The sequence below is a fragment of the Phoenix dactylifera genome, chromosome 2 (genome assembly GCF_051530095.1).
Source record: "Phoenix dactylifera cultivar Ajwa chromosome 2, Ajwa_hap1_PhDact_Kaust_v1.1, whole genome shotgun sequence".
In the NCBI taxonomy this organism is placed as follows: domain Eukaryota; kingdom Viridiplantae; phylum Streptophyta; class Magnoliopsida; order Arecales; family Arecaceae; genus Phoenix; species Phoenix dactylifera.
This window is the reverse complement of record NC_143191.1, coordinates 8473720-8498551: the sequence shown is the minus strand read 5'-3', so window position 1 is coordinate 8498551 and position 24832 is coordinate 8473720. Positions and strand designations below refer to the sequence as shown.

At 38.5% G+C, this 24832-nt stretch overlaps 2 protein-coding genes across 4 annotated transcripts; one reads left to right on the top strand and one right to left on the bottom strand.

Moving 5' to 3' along the window:
• Positions 1 to 1622: 1622 nt before the first annotated feature.
• SAC3B (SAC3/GANP/Nin1/mts3/eIF-3 p25 family) lies at positions 1623 to 23849 on the top strand. 3 transcript variants are annotated; one of them, XM_008796867.6, is made up of 14 exons: positions 1623 to 2283; positions 14084 to 14305; positions 17468 to 17602; positions 17927 to 18157; positions 18251 to 18501; positions 18650 to 18750; positions 18859 to 19074; positions 19174 to 19401; positions 19479 to 19570; positions 19653 to 19746; positions 20812 to 20904; positions 20990 to 21684; positions 21777 to 21891; positions 21994 to 23849. In XM_008796867.6, the coding sequence occupies exons 1-14, from the start codon at positions 2084 to 2086 to the stop codon at positions 23794 to 23796; spliced, it is 4476 nt and encodes a 1491-aa protein (XP_008795089.2). In that variant the 5' UTR covers positions 1623 to 2083; the 3' UTR covers positions 23797 to 23849. The 3 variants fall into 3 exon arrangements, with proteins under 3 accessions (XP_008795089.2, XP_088571341.1, XP_088571342.1); XM_088715215.2 differs by having other exon boundaries at positions 18236 to 18501; XM_088715216.2 differs by lacking the exon at positions 14084 to 14305 and having other exon boundaries at positions 18236 to 18501.
• LOC148714543 (uncharacterized) lies at positions 11146 to 12521 on the bottom strand. The gene is made up of 2 exons (XM_089929306.1): positions 11812 to 12521; positions 11146 to 11477 (listed from the first exon to the last, which is right to left on the bottom strand). Exons 1-2 carry the CDS (start codon positions 11980 to 11982, stop codon positions 11154 to 11156), a joined length of 495 nt encoding a protein of 164 aa, XP_089785432.1. The 5' UTR covers positions 11983 to 12521; the 3' UTR covers positions 11146 to 11153.
• Positions 23850 to 24832: the final 983 nt, after the last annotated feature.

Genomic DNA, 24832 nt, shown 5'->3' with positions numbered 1-24832 from the left:
TGTCAAAGAGTTTGGATGGATGTACAAAAAATATGGCTCTTGATATATGCAGAAGAAAGTGGTGATATTGGCTGTCTTTGTTGTTCTTGATCATCACTACAAGCTTGACTAATTGAAATTCTTACCATTCTAAGATTTATTATGGTAGCGGCCAGTTTATTCATGCACATATTTATAATTGCACTTATGAACTCTATGTCGAGTATCTTTCTTTCTATCAAATGTTAAGTGAAATGAGTGGGAAAGCTCCGACCTATCTAAGGTTGTGGGGTGAATGTTTTTTTCTGCTACAAAAAGAAAGCTAATTTTAGAAAAGAGTTTTGCAAATATAAAAAAGAAAACACTTCTTAATTTAGATGACAAACTTTATCCCCAAACTTTATCCTCTTGCCATAAAAAGAAAGCTGATTTTAGAAAAGAGTTTTGCAAATATAAAAAAGAAAACACTTCTTAATATAAAAAAGAAAACACTTCTTAATTTAGATGACAAACTTTATCCTCTTGCCATAAGTGATGATGATGGTAATGATAATGATAGAATTTTTGATATTTTGGGACGGTGGAAAGCCAATGATATTAATACTATGTGCTATCTAAAATTACATGTGACATCTTAGCAAATCCTGTGTCCGTGGTTTCCTTTGAATCAATATTTAACACTGAAGACTAATCCTTTGATCTATATTATAGCAAATTGGGTGATCAACTGTAGAGAGTTTAATTTGTATACAGGATTGGCTATATGGTGCAACAATGATATAATTTGATGAAGATGACAATGATTATCTTGTTTCAGGCGATTAAGTATATTTTGGAATAATAACTTATCATTTTTTAATGCATGCTTCTAATTTTTGGTATTTGAATGTGCCAAATTTTATATATTTCAAACATCGACATAAATATGGGGTCGTAGAAGCCTAGTATCTAAATCTTGTCAATTCAAAGAGTAAGTGACCTTCATTTCCAAGAATTTGCTCTTATTTCAAAATTTTAAGCTAATTATTTTGGTTTTTTAGATCATTGAAAATTAACTTACTTAGTATACATTTTCCATCTTTTTCAGGTTGAAAGCTAAGTGGATGAAGGATTGTTTCATCAAAAGGAGATGATGAAGGACTGACATGCATATAATTTCTCACTTTTTATTTATATTGAAATTGCGAGTTTATGCAATAATGAGATCAACTCTCAAATACTCTTTTTAAATACTTTATTTGTCTATATTTTAATTTATGTTTCTTCATAACATATAATCTTTTGGTGCATAACTAATATTGTATGCTAGTAACTGGTAAGGTTATTTATGTCAAATGATTTATATATAATTTCTTGTATTCTTTTTAGTAAAATTTAAAAGCTACCAAAATTTGATAAAACTCCAAGTGGCCCTATTCACAAATCACAACCTGATAGATCTAACCCATGTAAACCCTAACATGGGCCAGTCCAGTTTAAGCCAGGGCCGTACATTGTTTGGGCCTAGCTTGGAACCACAAGTTTTGGATTGGGCATGGGCCATGCTGAGCTTGGGCCAGGTGCCCAAGAGCCCAATATGATCCCAAGATTACCCACGCCTGCGCCTGGCGCTCTCGCTATTAAAAGCACCACCCTGAGAGGCAGTCAGACAGAACTTAGGATACTTTCCATCAGTTCTTGGAGCTCTTTTCTCCGCTCCCTGTTCTTGGTCCGGCTGCCTTCTCCTCCGCCGTGCGTTGGCCACTGTCCGGCGTCCTCCGCCGCGCGCTGCGACGCACCTCCGCCGTCTGCCGACGCTGCGACCCACCGCCGCCGTCTGCCGACGCTGCGTAGCCCTCCCCGCCGCCTGTTCTTGGACATCCACCCTGGACCCGCCGCCGCCGCCGCCGCCGCCGCCGCCGCCGCCGCCGTCTTGGCTACTCCGATTCTTGTCTTCGATGCCATCCCCACCCAGTCTTTATTCACTCTCTATCAGACCTATTCTTTAGGCGGTGACTGCGAACGGCTCTCGGGGGGTGGGGGTCTGGGATTTTGGCTGGGTTAGGGTTTTCTGTGGGCAATCTAAAAGCATTGCAGCTGGAGTTCTGCTGTGACTTTTCTTTTGATGGCGTACGAGGGTTTTGGCAAGAACTCGGGCCCCGCTGGCGCCCCAAGATCCGTTCCCCTCTTTGGGAACCCCACCTCTTTTCCCTCTCCGCCAAACCCTACGCCTTTCGATAAAAAGACCCAACCTGTGACTTCTCAGCAGCTGAATCGGCAGCAGCAAATGCCTGGGAAGCAACAAACGCCACCTCAATCAGAAAGGTGAGTACTGGTACTTCGTTTTATCTTTGATCAATAGATTCTTTGCTTGAATGTTCTTTTGCATGCAGTGATTTATGATTTGAAGTTTTATTCAGTTTGTAAATTGCCTCTTTTGATCTAGTGTATCCTTGGCTCCAGTTATCTTACGCCCCCCTAAAAGTTGAGTGCATAAATTAGGGTTCTTTGAGCGGGCTTCTTCTCATTTTTGGGTGCGATAAGGACTATGGGGTGATAGGTTAGATTTGTTTCTATATATCCATCAAAACATCTTTTCAAAAGAGGTATTCTTTATGCCTTCTTCAGGGTGCGCATAATGGATGAATTAGAGCGTATAACGGTTCTTTTAGCTTAGCACACTTTCTGTTGCTGTAAAAGTATCCCACAAATGAACACGGTCAAGTTGTTATACACGTTAAACTGAGTCAATAACTCTCTCCGTGAGATAAACTGCTTTGCTTCCATTCAATCCATGCGTTCTCCGGGTTCAATGAGTAAGACATAGTTGTTTGTGATAGTGAGAGTTTTAAGTCGAAATTCCTTTTTTTATCTTTAGAAAACAAAAAAATTAATGGGAAAAATCAACTCTTAAGGTCCCAGCAAGTTGGTAATATTTAGGTGTTTGCTTAATGGCAAATTTGGATGATATGCCTCATTACATCCAGAGAAATTGTAGAATTCAAATCATGAGTCAAAATTTGGAGCAAAGATTTTCAACTTGAAATTGAATCAACTCAAGAGCTAAAAGACATTGTGATTTTGATTATATTACCAGCTCTTTGAGTTTGAGGAAGGGCTGGCGCGAGGCTTCATGAGCATATAATCTTGAGACAAGGAAACATGGAGTGAGATTTTACTACTACAACTGTTGCATGATACCAAGAAACTCGAAACAAAATCTACTATCTATGATGTCCTTGGGATTGTTGCTGGATATTGTCAACAAATCTTAGCTATTCTGTTGGATCCTTGGGGAGCTTTATCTTGACCTTGCTGGCTAGGTTTGACCATCTCGAACCCATGTTGAACAATCCATCAAAAACAAATATCCCCTTCTGTTTTTCCATCTTCTTCTCTGCTGAAAGGAAAGACAAAGGCGACAGAGTCCTCAGATGGGAAAAGCGACGATTGAGAGGTCAGATCCCACCTTTTAGAAATCTGCTCCAAGCCTCTTTCATTCACTTTCATTTCTTCCTTCATCCAACTTGCTTTCGGCTACATGTCCTTTGGACCCATTTATTACCTTTATGGTGGAGGTCTCTCTCGCTGGATTAGAAGGATGCAAGTGCTTTACATCTCCCTATTCTCATTAAAAACAATGCTTTGGGGGAATGATACCTCTTATCTAGTCGTCTTCATCAAATGCAGGCACATTCCAGGTTCAGTGCTTATGGACAACAAATATGTTTGTAATTTGATACAAGAAAAAAGGAAGTGATTTCATGTTCAAGAAATACTAGAAAGAAAACCTTCAATAGGGTGAAATGGTCATTTGTGAATTCTATGTTTGGTAAATTGGATTTTCAAACAAATGGAGTAGATGGATTACTTGCTGTGTTTTATCCTCAGTTTTCAATGAAACATGCAAAGGTTATGTGGGGTACGACTTCTTTTTAGTTGTATTGCACAGGAAGCTTTAATTGTTTTTCAAGAGTCTTTGATTGCTCTTAGGGTTCGATCATTAGTTTAGGTGCGTGTCGCCTATCTTACTTATTAGTCTTATTTTGGTCCTTTTTTGGGGTTTGGAAGGAATATTCAACGAGAACTTGTCTTACTATCAGAAATTTGATGTCTCTTAGAATAAAATTCTGGTTTAAATCATAGTTGGATGAGAATATGACACCAACTCAGGGATCAAGAATTTTTTAATAGAAGTATAAGACTTGTTTGTAGAGCTATATGAGGATTATGATAATTTGTAAAAAGTGTGTTGGTTTGCACCTGGCATCTTCTGGATCTATGTTGTCAATATTTCATTATATAAAACATGTTATTCTTTGAGTCAAGGTTCGCCACATGGAGACATATTGCCCTAGACCAAGCAATACCTTATCGGTTCAGATCTGATACTCTGTAGGGGGGGTGTACCAAGTGTTGATATCCGTACTGATACGAACTTACAGGATGGTATTAGTATAGGTACCAAAATTGGTATTTCAAACCTTGCTTTGAGTTATCTATGATGATAACCATGAGAATGAATCTGTTTAGAGTGCATTCCTTAAAGAGGGGGGTGTGTCAACATTTTTTCTCCACTTCGAGTGTGTCTTAGGGTTGTGTTGTGGTTGGTGGTTGTTCTCAACGTCATCAAGGAAAATAATTGCGAAGAGCTAGATTATAACAAGAATACGAAAATAATTCTTCTGTCTACATTCTTGAGGTGCAATAGTGGGAATCTTTAAGCATTCATAATTGGATTTACTTTCCAATTGGTCATGGAGTTTTAGAGTGGAAGGATCAAATTTTCCAAGACTAATAATTAGAAGGCTAGCGGGTTTGGAGGTGGTCATGTAAGATTAATGAGACATCATTTTTCTTGACACTTTGACTTTGCCAGGGTTCATAGTCTCGGTAATGACTATGTATCGGTAGGAGATCGGTACGATACAATACTAGTACTGCACCATATGAAACCATACTGGTATAAAAAAAATATATTTTTATTTTTTGTTTTCAATATTTTCAAGCTTCCTTTATTTAGTTTTGAATGGAAATTAAGGTTTTGTGAGCTCATTTTTGATGTTTAAATGTAATATACTTTAAATTTTGATGTTATATGCCTAAAGAATGGTGTAATTGTGTACTACATGTTAAATCAAGTAAGTATAATATGAAATTTTGGTATGATTTTTCTATATTTTTTTAAATTTTTGGCCATTTATGTGATGAACCGAAAAAGAAAATGGAAGAGGGAAATAGCTAGATTGGAGGAACTCCACTCTCTCTTCTCCTTCTCCTCTGCTCCTCTCTTACCTTGAAACAATGGGAGAAAAGTGTGTTGGATCCCTTTCTTCCCTAATTATTGAGACCTTGAACTAGTGTTTCGAGCGATTTTGGGCGATTCAGCCTGGCAAGGGCTAGTTCGCACCAATTGGATCAAAGTTCTATACCGATACAACGAACCATCTCAATTCATAGTCGTTACGGTACGATACCAACCAAACTGGTCGATTCGGTATGGTATTGCATACATTGGACTTCACTTTTCGAGAGGGGTAAATTTTGGGAAGGACTTGTTGCAAGCTACTTTTGAGCAAAGCAAGACAACTTGTATAAAAAATTACTTTTCAAGAGTGTTTCCAGCTACTAAGGTTGCACTTGCTGAACTACAGGCTGCTTAGGCGGGTCTTATAACTGCTTTCTTTATTATAAGGTGCACAAGGATTGTCTTGGAAGGTGACTCTCTCATCGTCATCAACTCGATAAAAAATGGTACTTTTTTAGGTTCTTCGCACCCACTTCTTCAAGATATTCAGGTTATTACATCAAAGTTGGCTTCCTTCCATGTCTTGCGTACATTTAGAGAAGCCAATGCTCCAGCCGTTTGGCTGGCTGGGAGGTACTTAAATTGTGACTTCATGGCCGATTTAAATCTTCCTGTTGAAATGGCCATATTAGCTCAATTTGATGCCATGGGTTGTTTCTATGTTCGCTCTTAATCTTCCCTAGCATCCCTCATTGTACCACACAAAAAAAAGAAGCTTTTGGTGAGTGAGATGTCTTTTCTTGATCTTGATCACTTCTTGAGAAGGTTTATTTATCTACTGATATGATTTTATGGGAATTGGGTGCTTTTGTCATTTGATTTTCTCCTTATGGTTTTGTTTAAGTTTCGTGCTGGTAATACGATCAATAAACATCACTTGTTTCGTGACTGCTCACCTTTTAAATCAAAGTCAGTGTTGGGATAACCATAATAAACTAGATGCTTACAACAATTTTGAAGATTCAATGCCACCACTTTTTTTGATCGACCATATGATGATGTTGAGAATCCATCTTTTAGCTTCCCAAACAATATTGTTCTTTGATTCTTCTGAATTGAATATACAGTCACAATCTTCAAATTTCTTGAGTTCACTTCGTATTTTGTTAAGTATCCTTGAGAATTTGACTACTCAAGCTAAGACTTATCCAAACTGTCTGATATTGGCTGTATGAATTTATCTGCAAACAAGTTCAAGCACCCAAAGTAATATGTATACCTAGTTTTGAGAAATTCTGAGTCCAATTGTTTATTTACTTTAGATCTAAATTCCTAGTTTACATATATAAAATTTTGTCTCTTTCTTTTAATCTAGGAAGTTGCCCCATGTTATGTGCTTAAAATAACTACTGCCATAAGCATCAAGTTCTATCCCTATAATCTGGGATCAACTTTTAGATCCTTATTTGCTGGTCATTCCCAATAAGTTTGTCACATTGCAAGAGAAGTGTTTTACAAGGGTATACATGCAAATATCAATTTTTGGAGGGTATTCATGCAAAATTTGATATTTAGGAGGGTATTCATGCAAACAACCGTTTTCTAAATTATATTTCACAACTGCCATCCGTATATGCTTAAGTGTTTTACATCTTTTGTTTCCTGATTATGTTTTATACACATCCAACCACCTTTATTACCAGCTTTATGATGTATTTGTTGTATATGCCTAAAACATCTTGATTGGTTTTATGATCTTAAACTATGCAATTTATAAAGGGTATCATTCTAGCTGCCTTCCAAGTATTATAGCAGCTAGTCATTTTCCAAATGGTACCTTCAGTAGGAATTCAATGCCAGGTTTAAGTCCAGTAATAGCTTTCAGGAATTTTGCATGTGGAAGATTGGAATGAATATAAATTGCAAAGAATTAGCCCTTGATTGGTTAGAACTTAAACGCAGTATGTGGTTGGTCTGTGGGTTTAAATCTTTTATGGATGTTGATCAGATTTAGTTAGGACTTTTCATTTATATCAATGATTGTAAAGGCTGGACAAGCTAGCCAATCTTTGCACGGCTTTCTGAGGTCTTACAGGGCTGTTAGCTCTCCTTAAATGTTCAGTTTTCAGGTGATGCTAGATTAGTCGTAGCCTCTTAGTTGTACCCCTCTGGCATAGGTGTCCTTGCATTTCTCTGTTTAATTCTTTTCATCAATTATTTATCACAGCCTTGATGACTTATAAAAGATGAAAGCGTTGCATTACTGCTCCTGGCGGTAGCCTCTAAGAAGAGCAACTGATGAAGTAGGATTCAGATATACCGAAACAATTATTATTTTATTTTACCATTACAAGTGTGACCCTACTTCAATTGTATGCATGTAAATGGGAAAAGAAAAACTATGTATAAGGATAGGTGAAGGTTCAGCTTTGAACTAATAACATGAAATATTTTTTTTTTGAAATTACTAAATTTCAAACCAAGGTTCGCTGTACCGACCGTACCGACATACTAGTGAGCACCGGTATTGGTATGGTACCGGTATCATACCGAACCGAACCGGTTCGGGCCAAAAGCCAAAAAAAAATTGAGGTCGGTACGGGCTGGTACCAGTTTGGTACGGGCCGGCACCGGGTCGGTATGGGTTGTGAATAGTCGGAACCAAAAAATATAGCTTACCATACCGGTTCCATCCGGTACCGGCCTGTATCGACCCGTACCGATTGGTACGGCAGACCATGTTCCAAACCCTTATGTAGTCATTAATATTAAGCATAAATAGTGATATTTCTCAAGCCATGTATTCTCTTTTGCTTTGACCAGTCATTAAATGAATCAATTTAGTATTAAACCATAGAAGTTAAAAATTAGGCTTAATTACTTAAAAAATTCTGTATTTTTGTGCCCTTTTCAATTTTAGTACATCGTTCATTTTTCTTTTTCAACTGGGTATGTGTACTTTATAAATTGTTGCAATGTTGGCCTTCCATCAACTGGCATCCAACTTTGCCGTTAATGTGCCAACATGGAATTGACATGTAATCATTTGATAAAAGATGTGGAAATGTGTCAGATTCACAGAAGGGGGACAGGAAAGAGAGATAGACATGGAGAGAGACTTTGATTAGGGTTTCATTTCTTTGTGAAATTGGGTGAGGGGGGAGAGGCGAGATTAGGGTTTGCAATGGATGTTCTTGGAAGCTATCTCAGCAAGTTCAATGGTGTCTGAAGATGAAATGTTATTCCATCACCAAGTTAAAAGCTAGGTTGTATACTTCAGAGTAAAAGGAACCTAGGAAGGAGGTTTCTGCGATGACAATCTTGGAAGGTATGTTTTTTCCAAATTATTAGCTGACGTTGGGAAAGCTAGCAGTTGTCGATTGAACTGTTGTTTTGCAAGATAATAATTGCAGTTTCTTCAAGTAGGTTGATTTTGATATGCGTGATCATGGGAAGGAGGTGGCTGCCATGTTAACCAGAGGGAGGGGCTTAAGGAGAAGCTTCAACTAGTGGAGGAGATGAAAGAAATTGCTGGAGAAGAGGTGAAAATGCTGGAAGAGATGTTGAAGGCAAAGGTGGATGATCAACTTGGGAAACTGAAAATTGAGTATGCAAAGTTGCAGGAGGAGAACAAGTACTTAACACTTGATATTTCAAGGTGGAAAGAAAGAGAAAAGATGTATGTTAGGGCCATTGTCCTCTCATGGATGACAATGCTAGTGATCTATTGGCTCTTGCTGAGGGTGAATTGGAAACAACCTCAACAGTTCTTGCCTTAGGTTCTGATGTTTCATGTGAGGCACTGGTTGAGGATTGAAATACCTTTATCATATATTGATGTTAGGCTATGGATGTTAATTATGATGAATGAATAGTATTATGAAGTTTTTAAGAAGCTGTGTTCAATTGGTTATTATCTCTACTTATGATTATTTTGTTTTATGTCAGTTGCCACGCAAAACCAATTGAGATATCTGCAATCTTTGGTTGCTAGACATCCTATAAAGAGTATCAACATAATGTATAGAATAGTTAAAAAAGCAAGTGTATCAAAAAGGAGCTTTCATTTACTGTCAGCCCATACAGATTTGTAATGGTTGTTTAAGTAACCACTGTCCAAAACAACCGGAACACTATAGTCACATATTCCAAACACAAATAAAGTACATACATGCATAATGTCTAGAACAACCAGAACACTCTACTATAATAAACACCACTAAGTGCCCTTTTCTCCCTGACTTGGCTAATTTTGAGTTAATGAAGAGCTTTGGCTACCTCCAAAGCTATCTCTAATTGTAGCAGCAATATTACTAGAGGTGCATGGTCTGATTGCAGCACTTCCAAGTGATGGTCTGATTGTAGCACCTCCAACTGTTGGTCTGATGGCAACATGCTTTGATGGTCCTCCAAAGGTCTGAATTGTGCTACTTCCAAGCATCTTTAAATCACAAATTATTCATTCATTAGGGTCAGCATTACATATAGAGTTAGTACATAGTAATTACAATTGACAAATGACATTACCCTAACATAATTTAGTCCAGTCTTAGGAGAGAGATAGACACCATAACCTTGCATGACCTATGATGAAGAATGTTTGTATCTTTAGCAATGTAGTGTATAGAATTATAATTAAAAAGAGCTAACATTTATGAAAAAGTATATATGAAACAATGTTACCCACTGACTGTCTTGAAGGTTGCCTTATTATGTAGCTGGCTTGGCTGGGGTGGGCTTGCACTAACATGACATGCAATTGGACTTTGCCCTCCTTGTCTTTCTTGCACTCTTGGCCTCCTCGCACTCATTGGTCTTTGAGGAGTGGCTTGTGCACCTCGATCCTTTTGTGGTCTTCCTCTTTCCCTAACCTACAAGTAGTGAAAAAAGTTCACAAAGTCATTGTAACCTATAAGGCATATTACAATAGGGCTTTATGCACACTGGGAGCTTCTTAGGTCTAGCTTCTTGAGATTGGTCTTTGAGCTTGCATGTTCTTTTGTTATGGTCATATTGGCCACAGGCCTTGCATTGCATTTGCAGCCTAGTCCTAGGTAGCTTCTTTTTGTTCTTGGATTCTTCATCCTTGTCCTTCTTTTCTTGTTAGGTCTTCCAGGCATCTTCTTGATGGGAGGGGGCAAGATTGATTCATTGTTTTCTCAGGGCCACATCGGCCATTCAATGGATGTAAGGCATACAGATAAGCCATAAAATTTGCCTTCTTCTTGTAGCATTCATCAACATACATGTCTGGAATTTGCTTCATGCAATTGATGCATGATATTGGATGGATGGAAGGTATGCCAGTTAAGTCCCACTGTCTACATGACCAAGACTTCTGACTAAGGTCCACAATGTACCTATCATCTAAAACTCTAACTTCAAATTCTAACTCTCCATTAGGCCTTGGAGTGCAGACACTACACTTTAGCAATTTCCAACTTCTTTCTTGCTCTTGGACATATGTTGTCATCTGAGTTTACCATTATTTGTTTCTTCTCAGACATCCTCTCCATAAATGTAGCTCTTATTTCTTCTAGCATATATGTGATATGTTTATGCCTTAAGCAATGTAACCATTAAAAGTCTCTGCTAGATTATTGTCAATGATGTCAGACTTTGAAAGGTACCAATAAATGCCTTGTAGACGTAGTGTGGATCTTGGTTCATAAAGTCATCAACAACCTTATCTGACAAGTCTTCCATCTCCCTTATGGCATCATTAAAATCTGCCTGATTTGCGGCCCTTATATCTATCCAAAACCACTTTTTCAGTGCATGTTGGATTTTCTCTAGTTGGTATATATGTGCTTCGCACAATTCTTGTGCTCTACATGTGGAATTAAGTTTCTGACTATATTAAGAAGGCCTGTGACAAACAAACATTACATGTTAAGATATTAACATAATACAAAGAAAATAAACAAATAAGATGGAAAACAAGTTGTTAAGATACTAACAAAAGTATCTTCCGCTGGTCACTAATTATTGTGTAGCTATATCCATCATGAATTCCAAGATCCTCATGCAATAGTGCTAGGAACCAAGTCCAAGTATTCTCACTCTCACCCTCTATAACTGCCCAGGCTATTGGGAACATTTGGTTGTTCCCATCTCTTCCTACAGCACAAAGAAGTTGGCCCCCTAGGAATGTCTTTAAGAAACAACCATCCAATCCAATGATTGGCTTGCACCTTGCTAGCCAACCTCTCTTCAGAGCATCAAAACCCACATAAAATTTATGAAAATATGGCTTTGCCCTAGTAAAGGCCTATCAACTTCATCCTTAAAAATTCCATTCTTATTTGTCCTTCTCAGCTCTGCAGTATAGGGCCACAGCTTGCTGTAATAATCCTCTAGAGTACTTGTAAGCATTGTCAATGCCCTCCACTTGGCTTGATAGCACTGGATCCTACAGTTAAAGCATATTTTTCTTTTATATCTTCTTCCATCTCTTTCACATTCTAATTAGGGTTAACCTTAAACTTATTAATGTATTCCCAGGCAAGCCATTCAGAATTAGCTTGTCTATTCCTCAAACTCCTACAACACTTGTGTTCATTTTCAAGTGCTTTTACAACAAATGTCTTCTCCATCTGCATCTAGCTTGCATATATCTTCCAAGGAAACTTCTCTGCACATTTGGCCTCCATCTTTTTCTCACCACTCCTTTCCCATCTAATATTGTATCCATTCACTATAGCATATCTCTTAACAACATCCTTAAATTGTTTAGGCCCCTCAAACTTCATCCCTAATTCAAACTTCACATTCATGTTGTCACACTTTGGGCTGTAATAAGTGTACCTTACCCTCCTTCCCCCTCTAGACTCAAATTGCTCATCCTCACTACTATCTAGAGTTAGGACTTCAGCATCTGAAGCTTCATATTCACTATGGTAACCATTCAACTCTCTTTGCCCCTCTTCATTAATTTGTATAGAATGGGCAGGTTCATTACCTTCAACTCCAATAGCATCTGGTCCAACAACACTTGGTCCAACATCATCAGCTCCACTTCCAAGTGCACCTACTCCACTGCCAAGTTATGAACTTCAATAGTGCCCTTTCGCCTTGCATCTTGCTTCTTCATCATCTCTCATGAGCTCATCACCACTCGAAGTCTCCTCAGTTGCACTCGGCTCCATTGGTATGTTGTCAGGATCATCATCTTCATCAGTAGATTTGTCACTAACCAAAAGTGCTGCAATCTGACTATTTGCAGCAGTTTCACCCAAAGTATCAGTGACCACAATCTTAGTGTCAGACTCCTTACTTTCAACTACATTTTTACCCTTTAAGTGCTAAACAACCGCAACTTTTACTTACATCGCTATGGTCCTGTGTTGAAGTGTAATGTGTGCCATTTCCATCACCTCACTATCTCTCCTAATTTCTCTAACACCCTCACTTACATTCATGTTTGGAACTATATACCACATTCTTGACACCTTTTGATATCCTAACTCCTTAACCATATTTACCAACTCAAAGTATGAAATGAAATCTGGATCACAATTGTCCCACATATCAACCTTGCCTCCTAAGTATGTCAGCTCCAGATGCCTTTGCAAAGTACACCCCCATGATGCATCTGTATGTTGAACCAATCTCCCATTCTCTATGATAAAATCATACTGTTAACATTGTTAGTAAGCAATACAAAATAAAATCCATTAACTTAATCAATATATAATCTTGCATCACTTTAATTATTTAATTTCAACTACTTAACCATTCCAAATAGCATAACTACCACTTGCTGTGTAATGCATGTGCAATAACCTAATAATCCCTACTTGACTGTTGCCATAATGCGGTACAAAACTACAATTAATATTAAACAAACAAATAGTCAATGAAATATAATAAGAAACTCACCGTTGTCTTTTGGCACAAAAAGCTCTTGGGCTTTTCTTCAAACAATTCGATGAGGGACCACTGAGAGAGAAGCTCGATGAGGGACCATCGGGAGAGAAGGGAATCACTGCTCTATTGCTGAGGTGGTTGTCCCCGCCATCGTATCAAAGCTTCCAAGGCCCTCTAACTTGCAATTTCCCAATTGCAAATCCTAATCTCGCTCCTTGCCCTTTTAAGCAAGTAGAAATGAAGGGCATTCAAGAGCAAATTTCCAAATGCAAACCCTAATCTCAACCCTCACCATCCTCACTCCTTCTCCCCCCTCCCCTCTCTCTCTCAACACTCTCTATCTCCCTCCCACCTCCCTTCTGTGCTTAAGATGGTTGACATGTGATTTTTAAAATGTTTACATGTCATTTCCATGTTTGCACGTTAACGGCAAAGTTGGACAGTTGGACGCCGGTTGACAGTAGGCCAACATTGCAACAATTTATAAAGTACACATACCCAATTGATAAAAAAAAGAACGATATGCTAAAATTGAAAAGGGCGAAAAAAGTACAAGATTTTTTAAGTAATTAAGCCTAAAAATTATTAGATAAAGTGAAAATACACTCTTATTGTACTTGATAGTACTGGTATTATGTGGACTGTTGATTCTTCATAATTGTTTTGAGGTTTGCTGAATTCCATATAACAAAATTATTCGGTAGGAACCACCTTTTCTCTTAATTTATGATTTTCTCATGAAAAGATTCTCTTCGAGTTTGGGAGTTTCTCAAACTCCCAAATGCACATACAAAGAATCCATCTAGGAAGGTTAGTGCGGGGCTAAATGCTCAATATCTGGATACTTGCTGCTTTTAAGGTGAAATAGACATTACAAGACTTATCTTGGAAGGTTAATATCTGGACAAGTGTTTAATATCTGGTTGCTCGGATAGCTCTCATCTACGCATTTGGCCATTAAATGTCCAAGGGTCAGTGCTCATATCATAGTTGTTCTCCTATTTGCAGGCTTGCCTCCCGGTCTCCTTATGGGGTCAATGAGCCAAAACAGTCACATAATCTTGGTTATCCTGCAAATTCTGAAAAGCTTTCTCCTGTTGGAGCTTATGCTGCTGCATATCATGTTGAGGCTAAATTTCCGACCCCCAAAAGGGCTAGGTCACCTCCTTTGCCATCTCATGATGCTGATGTTCTGGAACATTATAATCCAACTGATGCTGATAATAGAAGGTGAATTTGCCATTCCATTTTGGTTGTCTTTCTTATTATGTACTTCAATCCTTTATGTTTGTTAATATACAATAGTTAGGCATATTTTTATATGTGCTTATTGAATGTCATTGCATGCAAGCTAGCAAAAACAGTGAGATCATGCAACTTCGATATCGAAGTACATGCTAGAGTGACCATTCAATATTTCATCAGAGTTGTAGGTGATGTCCTCTTTCTCCTTGGTGATGTATTTTCCCTAGTTCAGCTGTTGCTAATTTTGACAGTTATCTGCAGACAATATAATCTGGCCACATAGCTAATTTTTCTGCCATAGGTTATTGCCAAGGAAGCATCTTAAATTTGGGTGGTATTAAGATGTTAGGATTCCTCCCTCCACCCCCCCTCCCTTTAGGAGTATAGAACCATCTGTCATACTGTAGCAAGTTAATAGTTCAGTAGTGATAGGGTTACACTAGGGCAAGGTTTACCAATTTAGTAGTTATGGTGACAGCAAATTGCAGATATCCAGAAATAAGCTCAGATCTGATCCATATGGGAGGGTTTTTGTTGGATTACACTTTACAATTGTTTTGAAAAAGTTAACTTGCTAATTGCTGAGAGATAAAAGTATAAAACTGGGTAAGTTATTTGAGAAAAGCAAACTTGCTAATTGTTTCCATCTAGAGATATGGTGAATTTCCAACTGTTAACCTGTTAATTGTTTTTATAATTAGTTTTCCATTGGATAAAGAATTTAAGATGGCTCTATATTAGTAAACTCATGCCTTTCTTTCTCAACTGCCTACTATAGTTATAAAATTCAGTGTTTGTTGTGTGGGTACCAGGCTCCGGACTGGTTGCCCGACGGCACGGGTCCGTACGGGCCCGCACCGTGCTGGGCCTGTACTGACACAGTTGAAGAGGTAGGGGAGAGGGAGAATAGGAGAGAGGAAAAGAGAGAGAAGGGGAAGGCCGAGGGAGGCCGGTGGAGAGCCAGCGGAGGGTCGGAGAGCCGCCGCGTGGAGGAGGCGGAAACCGAGGAGCTACTGACTTTAATTTTTTTTTAATAAAAAAATTAAGTGAACTTAGTAATGGGTTTGCCGATTTTCACTTAAAAATCACAAAAATAAAAGGAGCCCTCTCTGGGCCTCTGTTTCGAACGAAACTGGAGACTAGAGGCAGAGCCCCTCTTCCGCGGCTCCCCGGCCTCCACCTCCTCTGCATGGCGGCTCTTTGGCCTTCACCTTCTTTTTTTTTCCTTTCTCTCCCTCTTCCTCTCCTCCTCTCTCTTTTTCTCTTTTTCCTTCTTCTTTTCTTCCATTGCCAGTCTCATTTTCGTTGCCGGAACCATCTTGGTCCGCCACTGGTACGGCTCGCAACGCCCCGAATCAGGCGGTTCGGGATGGTTCTGCTGACCGTGATAAAATCTGTTCTGTTGCCTTGTGACTTGCACCAATATCACATAAGGAAGGCAGACAAAGTGTGGATGACGTAAGTACAATACAGAAAAACAGTTATTACTACACAAGGTGGTTCTAGGCAACAAGCCTTGTGTGCAACCTTGGAAGAAAAATTGATTCTAGTTGTGACTCAGTACTGCATTAAAGACGTCAATCAGTTTTTTTTTCCCAAGAAAGATCCACTTTCTCCTGAACAGTATGGAAACCTACCTCAGTAAAAAAATGTGCACCTCCAACTAGTTTTTCATGACCACAAGCCATTAGCCATCACCTTATGTATTTTATTTTTTTGTAGTGATGAGTTCTTATCCTCATGGTATACCAACAGAAGTCCTTTGAGTTAGTGGAAAGTCCTTCCTAAGTTAAATGACTTGCTATAATCATTGTTATCAGGATCACATCGTCTATGATTGTATCAAAATGGCCCTCAACAATCCAAATCGGATCTGTGGTTGAAGTTCAGTACGGGTAGTAAGATTCAGATCTGGGTAGTAGATTCCAGATCCAGGTCATCTTTTTACATACTAAAGCTATTATCCATATCTTGAGATCAATTATTTTTTGACTTTTATGATGGCCAATTCATCTTTAATAGTATTCCAAAACATCAAAGAAGCAATATCCTTTAAATTTACAATTACTAAGAGTTTAGAAAATATATTAGTTGTTTTGGGAAATAAGACCTAGTATTATCTCTTTTGCTGTTTTTACTAATTTGATTCCTTCTAAAATCTCTTACCTCAAACTTCCAAGGAGAATTTAGTTCAATAAGCTTATATTTTTTTGGGTCAAAACAACTCAAATTAAGATATTCTAGGACTTATGTGGTGTGATAAAGCTAGATTAATTAATTCAACCTAATATTTTTTCGTGGACATGATATTTATGACCTTATGGTTGTCAGAAAGTGCACTTTTATGTCCTTAGATGATAGTACTCATTATTTGTTTAATCAAATTTAATTGTGCTTCTTACCTCATATTGTTTGATCCTTATTTTTATTGTTTCAAAGAAATAAGAAAGAATCTTACAATTTGTGATCATATCCAATTTGACCCCCTCTACAATTTACAACACAATCCCGATCTTAATCACATTGGTTACAATCTCATCTATAGGGACCATGAGACACGATATGGAACTATATGAGCATGCACATGTAAGATCGAGCGACAATAGATAAGTTCTGTAGAAAGTGTTTGGTAAAGACATAAGAACAAGTAACAAAATAGGTAATTTAATCTACTCTACTACTATGGTATTCAAGGGTGTGAAGGATCATTTTCTTTCATGTATATCAGCATGGTACGCGATACCGTACCGAACTGTGTGCTTCGAGGCATATTGTACTATGCCAATTCGGTTACCAGTACATAGTTCGGGCACCGGTATGGGGCCTGGTATCGAGATGGTGTACTGTGCACATCAATCAAGGTTGATAAGACAACAGATAGCCTTTGCATCATCATATGGTGTGTTGATGTACTCTTGTTGATTTGTTACTATGTTCTGCTTTTTTTCTACGAATTTTTGGTTTTCCATTCATCATTCCTGAGTTTCCTGTATACCATGCACACCTGCATCAAGGCACTTTGTGTTACTTAGAGTGTCATTTGATACATTTTTCAGCTTCCTCATAGCTCATTATTCATATTTGAAATGTTCAATTATCTTAATTGTGATGAGGTGTCTGATCTCTCTTCTTGATTCCTGTTGATAGATTGCAAACTCATGCAAAAATGCGGTTTGAAAATGGGAATTCTGAAACTTCAAAAAGGATAAGGTCACCACCTCTGGCTTTTGAAAGCAATCGCTCCGTCCAGAAGCCTGATTTTTCTCATGAAGATGTGCAAAGGTGAGTTTCATTTTTTTATTTTTTAATGTTTCTTTTAATTCTTTGCTCTTCTTCAAATGGTCTTAGCAGCAATTGGATTGAGATAATATATCATTGCATAGCTTACTAATAACACTGTTCATTGTATATTAGCTATAAATTAATAGCCCGGAGACACATATATGGGTCCAGCAAGGTTTTGAAACCTTGTTGCGTCTTGGTGTGCTTTATTAAACTTTGTATTCTTTGTATTCCTGGCAGTAAGAAATCATCATTGTTTCTGCTGTTTCCTCATTTTACATTTTTTATCTTGATGGATCATATCTGATTGCAGTTGTTTTTCAGGCCTGATGTATCCCCTCCTAGATTGGGCAGTCAAAGGAAATCTCCAGTAAATTATGATAAATTCCCACCTCAACAGAGCAATCATCAAGCTGTGTCTTATTCTGATGCACATGATACTGGAACTCTATCTCCACCGAAGCCTTCTTTTCTTAATGCAACCAAAAGGGCTAGATCTCCTGTGCCCTCTGCTGATGTTTTGGCAACATCTTCTACACAATCTGATTCTGAAAGGTATTTTCTACCATTCTGCTTACCTTGGCTTTCTTCAGGAAAACAATTGTAGTATATATCTCATGACAAGTTCTGAAGTAAATTTGAATGCAGGGAAATGCAAGCGAAGGCGAAGCGGTTGGCCCGCTTCAATGTTGAACTAAGCCAACCAATTCAGAACCTACATGATTTTGTAAAGCGCAAACCTTCAGGAAATAAAGACAACCAAGCTTCTTTGGACAAATGCAGTGCAGATGAGCATACTGAATTAGCACGTGATTTATCTAGCACTGACAATTTGTTTGATACTGAAGGCCCAGAATCATCTCAAGTTGTGGTTGGGCTTTGTCCAGATATGTGTCCAGGTATATCCAAGGTTTTAGATATCATAATCTTGTGTATTTATTTATAACAATAGTTGTTAGATGCTCACCGCTTGTCCTTTTTCGCCAAAACTTGAAGAGCATTAAAAACCATTTGAGAGTAATAAGCTGGATTTATGTTATGATTCAGAATCTGAACGGAAGGAGCGTGAGAGAAAAGGAGATCTTGATAGGCATGAGCGCCTGGATGGAGAAAGAAACCAAACAACCAAATTTCTTTCTGTCAAAAAGGTAGTGGATGAGTAATCTTCATCTCATGTCCACCTGATAGAATTTGTTCTGAAATTACTTTTCATCACCTATAACAGGAAGCATGATGGAAGTTCTTGTCTCTTGCAGTATAATAGGACAGCCGAGCGAGAAGCTGACTTGATAAGGCCTATGCCGGTCTTGCAGAAGACAGTTGATTATCTTCTGAGTTTGCTGGATCAACCTTACAGTGACAACTTTTTGAGTATCTACAACTTTTTGTGGGATAGAATGCGGGCGATAAGGATGGACCTCAGAATGCAACATATTTTCAACCAACAGGCTATCATCATGCTTGAGCAGATGGTATTATTCAGTTCTATTTTTATTTACTATTTCTTTTTTGTGTGTTGCTGCCATTACACAATAGAAGTTGAGTAGTTGCTGTTCCTTGTCTGATACCAGATAAGACTCCATATCATTGCTATGCATGAGTTGTGTGAATACAAGAAAGGAGAGGGTTTTTCAGAAGGATTTGATGCACACCTGAACATAGAACAAATGAACAAGACATCAGTTGAGTTGTTTCAAATGTATGATGACCACAGGAAGAAGGGAATCAGTGTTCCGACAGAAAAGGAGTTTCGTGGTTATTATGCACTTCTCAAGTTGGATAAGCATCCAGGATACAAAGTAAGCTGTCTTTCATCTTGGCTGTGGCTTAAAACCATATACAATTTTTGGCTGATCTTTTCCCCTCTCTGTTTTAGGTGGAACCTGCGGAGCTCTCACTTGACCTTGCTAAGATGACTCCAAAGATTAGATGCGCTCCAGAAATTTTATTTGCTCGAGATGCAGCAAGGTATTCATGTGTATTGACAGTCAGTTATTTTTAATATGATAACAATGAAATATAACAGAACACAATGGTTTTGGCATTCCAGAGCATGTAGAATAGGTAATTATATTGCCTTCTTTCGCCTTGCAAGAAAAGCAACTTACCTGCAGGCCTGCTTGATGCATGCTCACTTTGCCAAGGTAACTTTGTTTCTACGTAATCTACATTCCTTTCACATGCAATTCATATGATTGTGATGCAAGTACATGAACTGATGTTGTCTGCATATCATGCATGGATTTCCTTGAGCCCATTGAAAATGAATGATACGCCAATGAACCCGAAATTTACTTCAAATCTATTATCTCTACTGTTGTAATAGATTCTTTCAACGCAATATTTTCAATTTTTGTAATAACTATATCTTTTATTAGCGAGACGCATGAATGGAATCTGTGGGAATGGATTGATCCTTGTGTTGTTGGAATATGGTCCTTAGTACAAATGACTAGCATAGATAAATTTCCCAGGGATCCCATTAGGTATAGCATCACTTTGATGGAAGAGATTCCTCTAAGATTGCATTGGCTGCATGATCAAGAAGTGGCTCAAAATGGCAAGGCAAACATGTCAATTTTTCTCATTTTGAAGACTGTGTTAGGCCAATTGAAGATGATGACGTCTTGATCAAAATTGATATGCAAGGGATTTTGTGTTCCTATTATGCAACCGATCGAGCTTAAGAGAAAAGGAAATGAGGGATATGCATGCCTTAGATGTGGTTTTGAATGAGTTTTGAGGGTTATGGTTAATTTTGGTCTCTTTTTGCATCCATTTTTGTCAAGGAGCGAAGTAGTTTTAAAAGAAGATATATATATTTTTTGAATTGAATTATTGTCTGCGATATTTTTCATAGGTACAGATTGGAAAAAATGCTCAGCATAAAAGCAATAAGGAGCTAATCTCACCTTGCAATCTGCGAGTTCTCTCTCTCTTTCGTGCGTGCATTAGACAACTCAAATTGGATGTGCTCATCCACACCTAGCACAGCCCTAATCTCATTACAATGGTTATCCGTTAATGGTTTCAATTCAACCAGCCATTACCTTGATCGTGGTTCTTACATTTTTTTATTTATTATATGCTTTATGTCCTTAAGACAGGATTATCATAACTAGCCATGATTTAGCCTTACTACATCTTTTATAGACCTGCTAATGATATTTTAGGAATACATGTAGTTTAAGCAACACTTTTTTCTCCAGATAAGAACACAGGCACTTGCGTCTTTGCACAGTGGTCTTCAGAATAACCAAGGAATTCCCATTGCACATGTTGTGGACTGGCTAGGCATCGGGGTAAATTTTGCCATTTAGCTTCTGGTTAATCATCAAATTAATTTCTGCAAAACTAATTCTCTGAACATTTCGTTGCCCTGTTCAGGAGGAGGATGTTGAAGGTCTTCTGCAATATCATGGGTTTGTTTCGAAAAAATATGAAGGGATGTATATGGTGAAGGAAGGTCCATTTCTTAATGGTGACGTGGATTTCCCAACCAAGTGTGCAAAACTTGTGCACCTCAAGAAGTCAAAGAGAATTGTTGATGATGTTTATTCTGGTCCTACCACCTCAGACCTCTCTGAAGAAACAGAAGTTGTATCAGATGTCCCAGACAGCATTCTTCAGAGAACTGAATCATCCAAAACAGAAGATTGGATCAATACAGGCAATGAAGAAGTGCACGATTATAAATCTGATTATGATCTTAGGGCTGTCGCACGAACTGAACAACTGCTCGAGGGACCACTTCCAGCTACTGCAATAAAAGAAAATGATGCTAAAATGACTGAAGTCTTCCCTCCAGTTGCTAGCTATTCAACTGAAGATGATTCTCTAAATAACGAGGATGAACAAATGACTGAATTAGATGGAGGTACCTCCATGGGTCAGGGGATCTTGCCTCAAATGGAGATAACTATAGTTCAAGCTGCAGTACCTGGATTCTCAAACTCCAAGCTCATAGTTGAGAATACAGCCCCTCAGACAGAAGTAGGCAGAAGCCTAGAAAATGAAGCATCAAAAATCATTGTGTGTCAGAAGAATGAAGTTGCCAGTGAAAAACTGAAGCTGATTATAAGGTTTGTTTTTCTTCTTCTTTTAATTTTTTTTTACATGTCTCATGTTTTAAAAATAGGAGTTGACAGTTATGTTTTGCATTATTAACTGCCAGAAAATGGAAGCGAATAGCATCCTCAAAGAGGGAAATCCGGGAACAAAGAATGTTTCTTGCAAATGCAGCATTGAGTTCACTCTCATTTGGACCACCAGTACGACAAATTGAAGCAGTAAGCTACCTCCCTCATATGTCTCTGATCTCCATAAATTATTTGTAAAGTTATATATTATGTTAAATTTAGCTCCTTATTTTACTTTATCTTTTAATGAAGCCACCAAGACATGCCAGCTGCAAGCTTAACATTGATTATATTGCAAGAGAGAGATATGGAAGACATGAGAAATCATGGTCAACACTGAATATCTCAGAACTGGTTGCACCAATTTTAAGTGCAAAAAATCCCAATGCCAGATGCCTTTGCTGGAAGTTGCTTGTCTGTGTCCAGGAAAATGTCACAACGGGTCAAACCAATCTCTTGGCTTCAAGATGGTTGCTCTCAAAACTCATGGGGTCTGGTGAAGAAAATGATGAGCTGATGGTTTTGTCGTCTCACTTATCAATATGGAAGAAATGGATCAACAGAAATAGTTCTTCCGAAGCCTGCTGTTTATCTGTCATTAGGGAGGCAATGTTTGTCCATAAGCAGCAAGTTTCTGAAGATGATACTTTTGCTGGTGCAAGCTGCATTATATTTCTGGTATCAGAAAGCATTCCGTGGGAAATTCAGAGGGTTCGGCTTCAGAACCTTTTAACGTCTGTACCTTCTGGATCAAGCCTACCTCTTTTGATAGTAGTTGGTGATGCGTACAAAGAAGAGACTGCTGATCCTTCAGCCACAGTAATTAAGAGACTTGGTCTTCATGATGCAGACAAGACAAGGGTAAACTTGTTTTCAGTTGTTTTCCTGGTTGATAGCCCCCAAGAGCACTTTAATGGTTTCTTCAACGACGATAAATTAAGAGAGGGTCTACAGTGGCTGGCAAACTGTTCACCTGTACAACCTTCTCCTCGTCTGGTAAAGACCCGTGAGCTGGTCTTGAGCTATTTGAGATCTTCACTGAGGGTTCTTGACAATTGTAATGCCTCTGAAATGGGCCCAGATTGTTGCATTTTAGCTTTCAATAAAGCCCTGGACCGATTGGTGGAGGAAATACTGATTGCGGCGTCCATCAACCCAATCCATTGGCCTTGTCCTGAAGTTGATCTGCTAGAGAAATCGAGCAGAGAGAGAATGATAGCAGACATGTTCTTACCAAGCATTGATTGGAGCTCGCCTGCAAGAACTGAGCCACTCACTAGAGCAATAAAGAGTTGCAAACTTCCAAATTTCTCCTACGACCTGTCTTTTTTGAGGCAAGGTTCCCATATGGGTTTACAGATTCCAAATCAAAAGTTAGCCTTTGAAGATTGCTTGATCAAGTATCTTACCCAGTCGTGCCAATTGTTGAGTCGGGATCTAGCTGCTAAGGAGGCTAGTGTAATGGTACAGAAGGGTGCAGGTCTTGAGCTACACGATTCATGTTATTTCATTATTCCAAGATGGGTTACAATTTTCAGGCGGATCTACAATTGGCGACTGGTGAATTTGACATCTGGGGAGGCCTCAGTTGCTTATGTGTTGGATCCTTCCATAACGGATTCACTCTGCAAGACAGATGCTGAAATGCCTATGAAGTCCAATACAGGCATGCAGTATTTTGAGAGCAGATTTAGTTCCGAAGGGCAACAACCACTGCATTATGTTCCAAACGAAGTGCCCTTTGATGAAATTTTTGAAATCAACTGTAGCGATTCATTTGTAGAGCAACCCTCATCAGTTCCCGTGCCTGTATGCTCGCCTCCAGGGGTCACCCTTGAAGATGGTTGTGCTTCCGAGTCTGCCGTTGAACGTGGGAAAACTGATGGAGATTTCAGAGGCAGTAACTTTGCTGGTGATTACTCCCTATCAGGGGATAGAAGCAAACAGAGGGTAGCTGCCTCTTTGTCCATAAATAATAAGAAGTTGACAATGTTATTGGAGCAATGTAAGAATTTGCAAGACATGATAGATGAGAAACTAACTATTTATTTTTGAATCCCATTCATGTGCTTTTTATCCAATAATTATATAATGTTGTATTGTTATCATGTCCTTTTCCCTTGCTCATTCTATTAGTTGATATTCCCTGAAATGATGCCATTGGCACGGTATAATGAGTTTTTCAAATCTTCACCACAGAAGTACCAGAGTTGTTCAGGTGTGCAGCATTCTCGAAATTCTTCTGGAAGATGAATGAGCCCTTCTTGGCTCATTTGTGGCCATAATGGTTGTATGTGTCAGAATGTCTGAGATCAAACAGATGGTTTAAAAGCCAAGTAGAAGGGATAGCTGGATTGCAAGGTATGATGCTTTAAATAGCGTCTAAATGGTAAAGCTCAGGTGCAACATCCCTTTTTTCACTATTCTAGTATTTCAACTACCAATCTTGGGTTTTATTGGACTGGAGTTGTATTAAAATGATGTTTGGATGTTGAGACTGGCTTCTTTGTTTGCTATCCTATGCTATGAAACCTTTCTCTCGAGAGATGCTACAGTACTGGTACCAAATATTTCTTGGCAATTGGTTTTGCTTTGACTTTTGTTTTGGCCATTTTTTTCTGAAAAACCTCAAACTAGAAAGCTTGATATCTCGATCTAAACTAAAACGTTGTTTAGTGGCTTCCAAAGATCGCTATCAGATGCCAACTAACGTTGTAATTCTTTCCCATTGCTGTGCTGAAAAGAAAAGCTAAGGAATCGTTTGGTTTGCGGAAAAAGAAAGGAGGAAAGTGTGGTCAACAGAAAAGTAATGAGATGCCTCTTATTTGGTTGGAGTTTTCAAAAGAGAGAGACATGAAAGTTATATTCTTTTTCGTTTCGAACCATGTCCCTCGGAGAAGCGCGGGAAGATTTTGAGTCCCGCTCGGGTTAGCGCGCGCGCAGACTGCCTATGGAGTTGCTTCTCCTCGGGTCAAAGAACTAACGGCCTTTCTAGAATCCAGTTCAAGCAGAAAACGCGCTTAAGGAAAATGCCGATAACTGCTTGTTGATCGAGTCAATTAGGGATGATTTTGAGCCTCACTCCTCTGTT

Bases quoted from the DNA above. Each gene is read 5' to 3' on its own strand.
- LOC148714543 (XM_089929306.1), bottom strand. From the start codon at position 11,982: ATGAATGTGAAGTTTGAATTAGGGATGAAGTTTGAGGGGCCTAAACAA. The intron at 11,478-11,811 runs TAGATGCAGATG...TGAAGTTGATAG, and splicing joins CTTGGAAGATATATGCAAGC to GCCTTTACTAGGGCAAAGCC.
- SAC3B (XM_088715215.2), top strand. From the start codon at position 2,084: ATGGCGTACGAGGGTTTTGGCAAGAACTCGGGCCCCGCTGGCGCCCCA. The intron at 18,158-18,235 runs GTATTTTCTACC...CAAGTTCTGAAG, and splicing joins ACACAATCTGATTCTGAAAG to TAAATTTGAATGCAGGGAAA. The intron at 18,751-18,858 runs GTAGTGGATGAG...TGTCTCTTGCAG, and splicing joins AATTTCTTTCTGTCAAAAAG to TATAATAGGACAGCCGAGCG.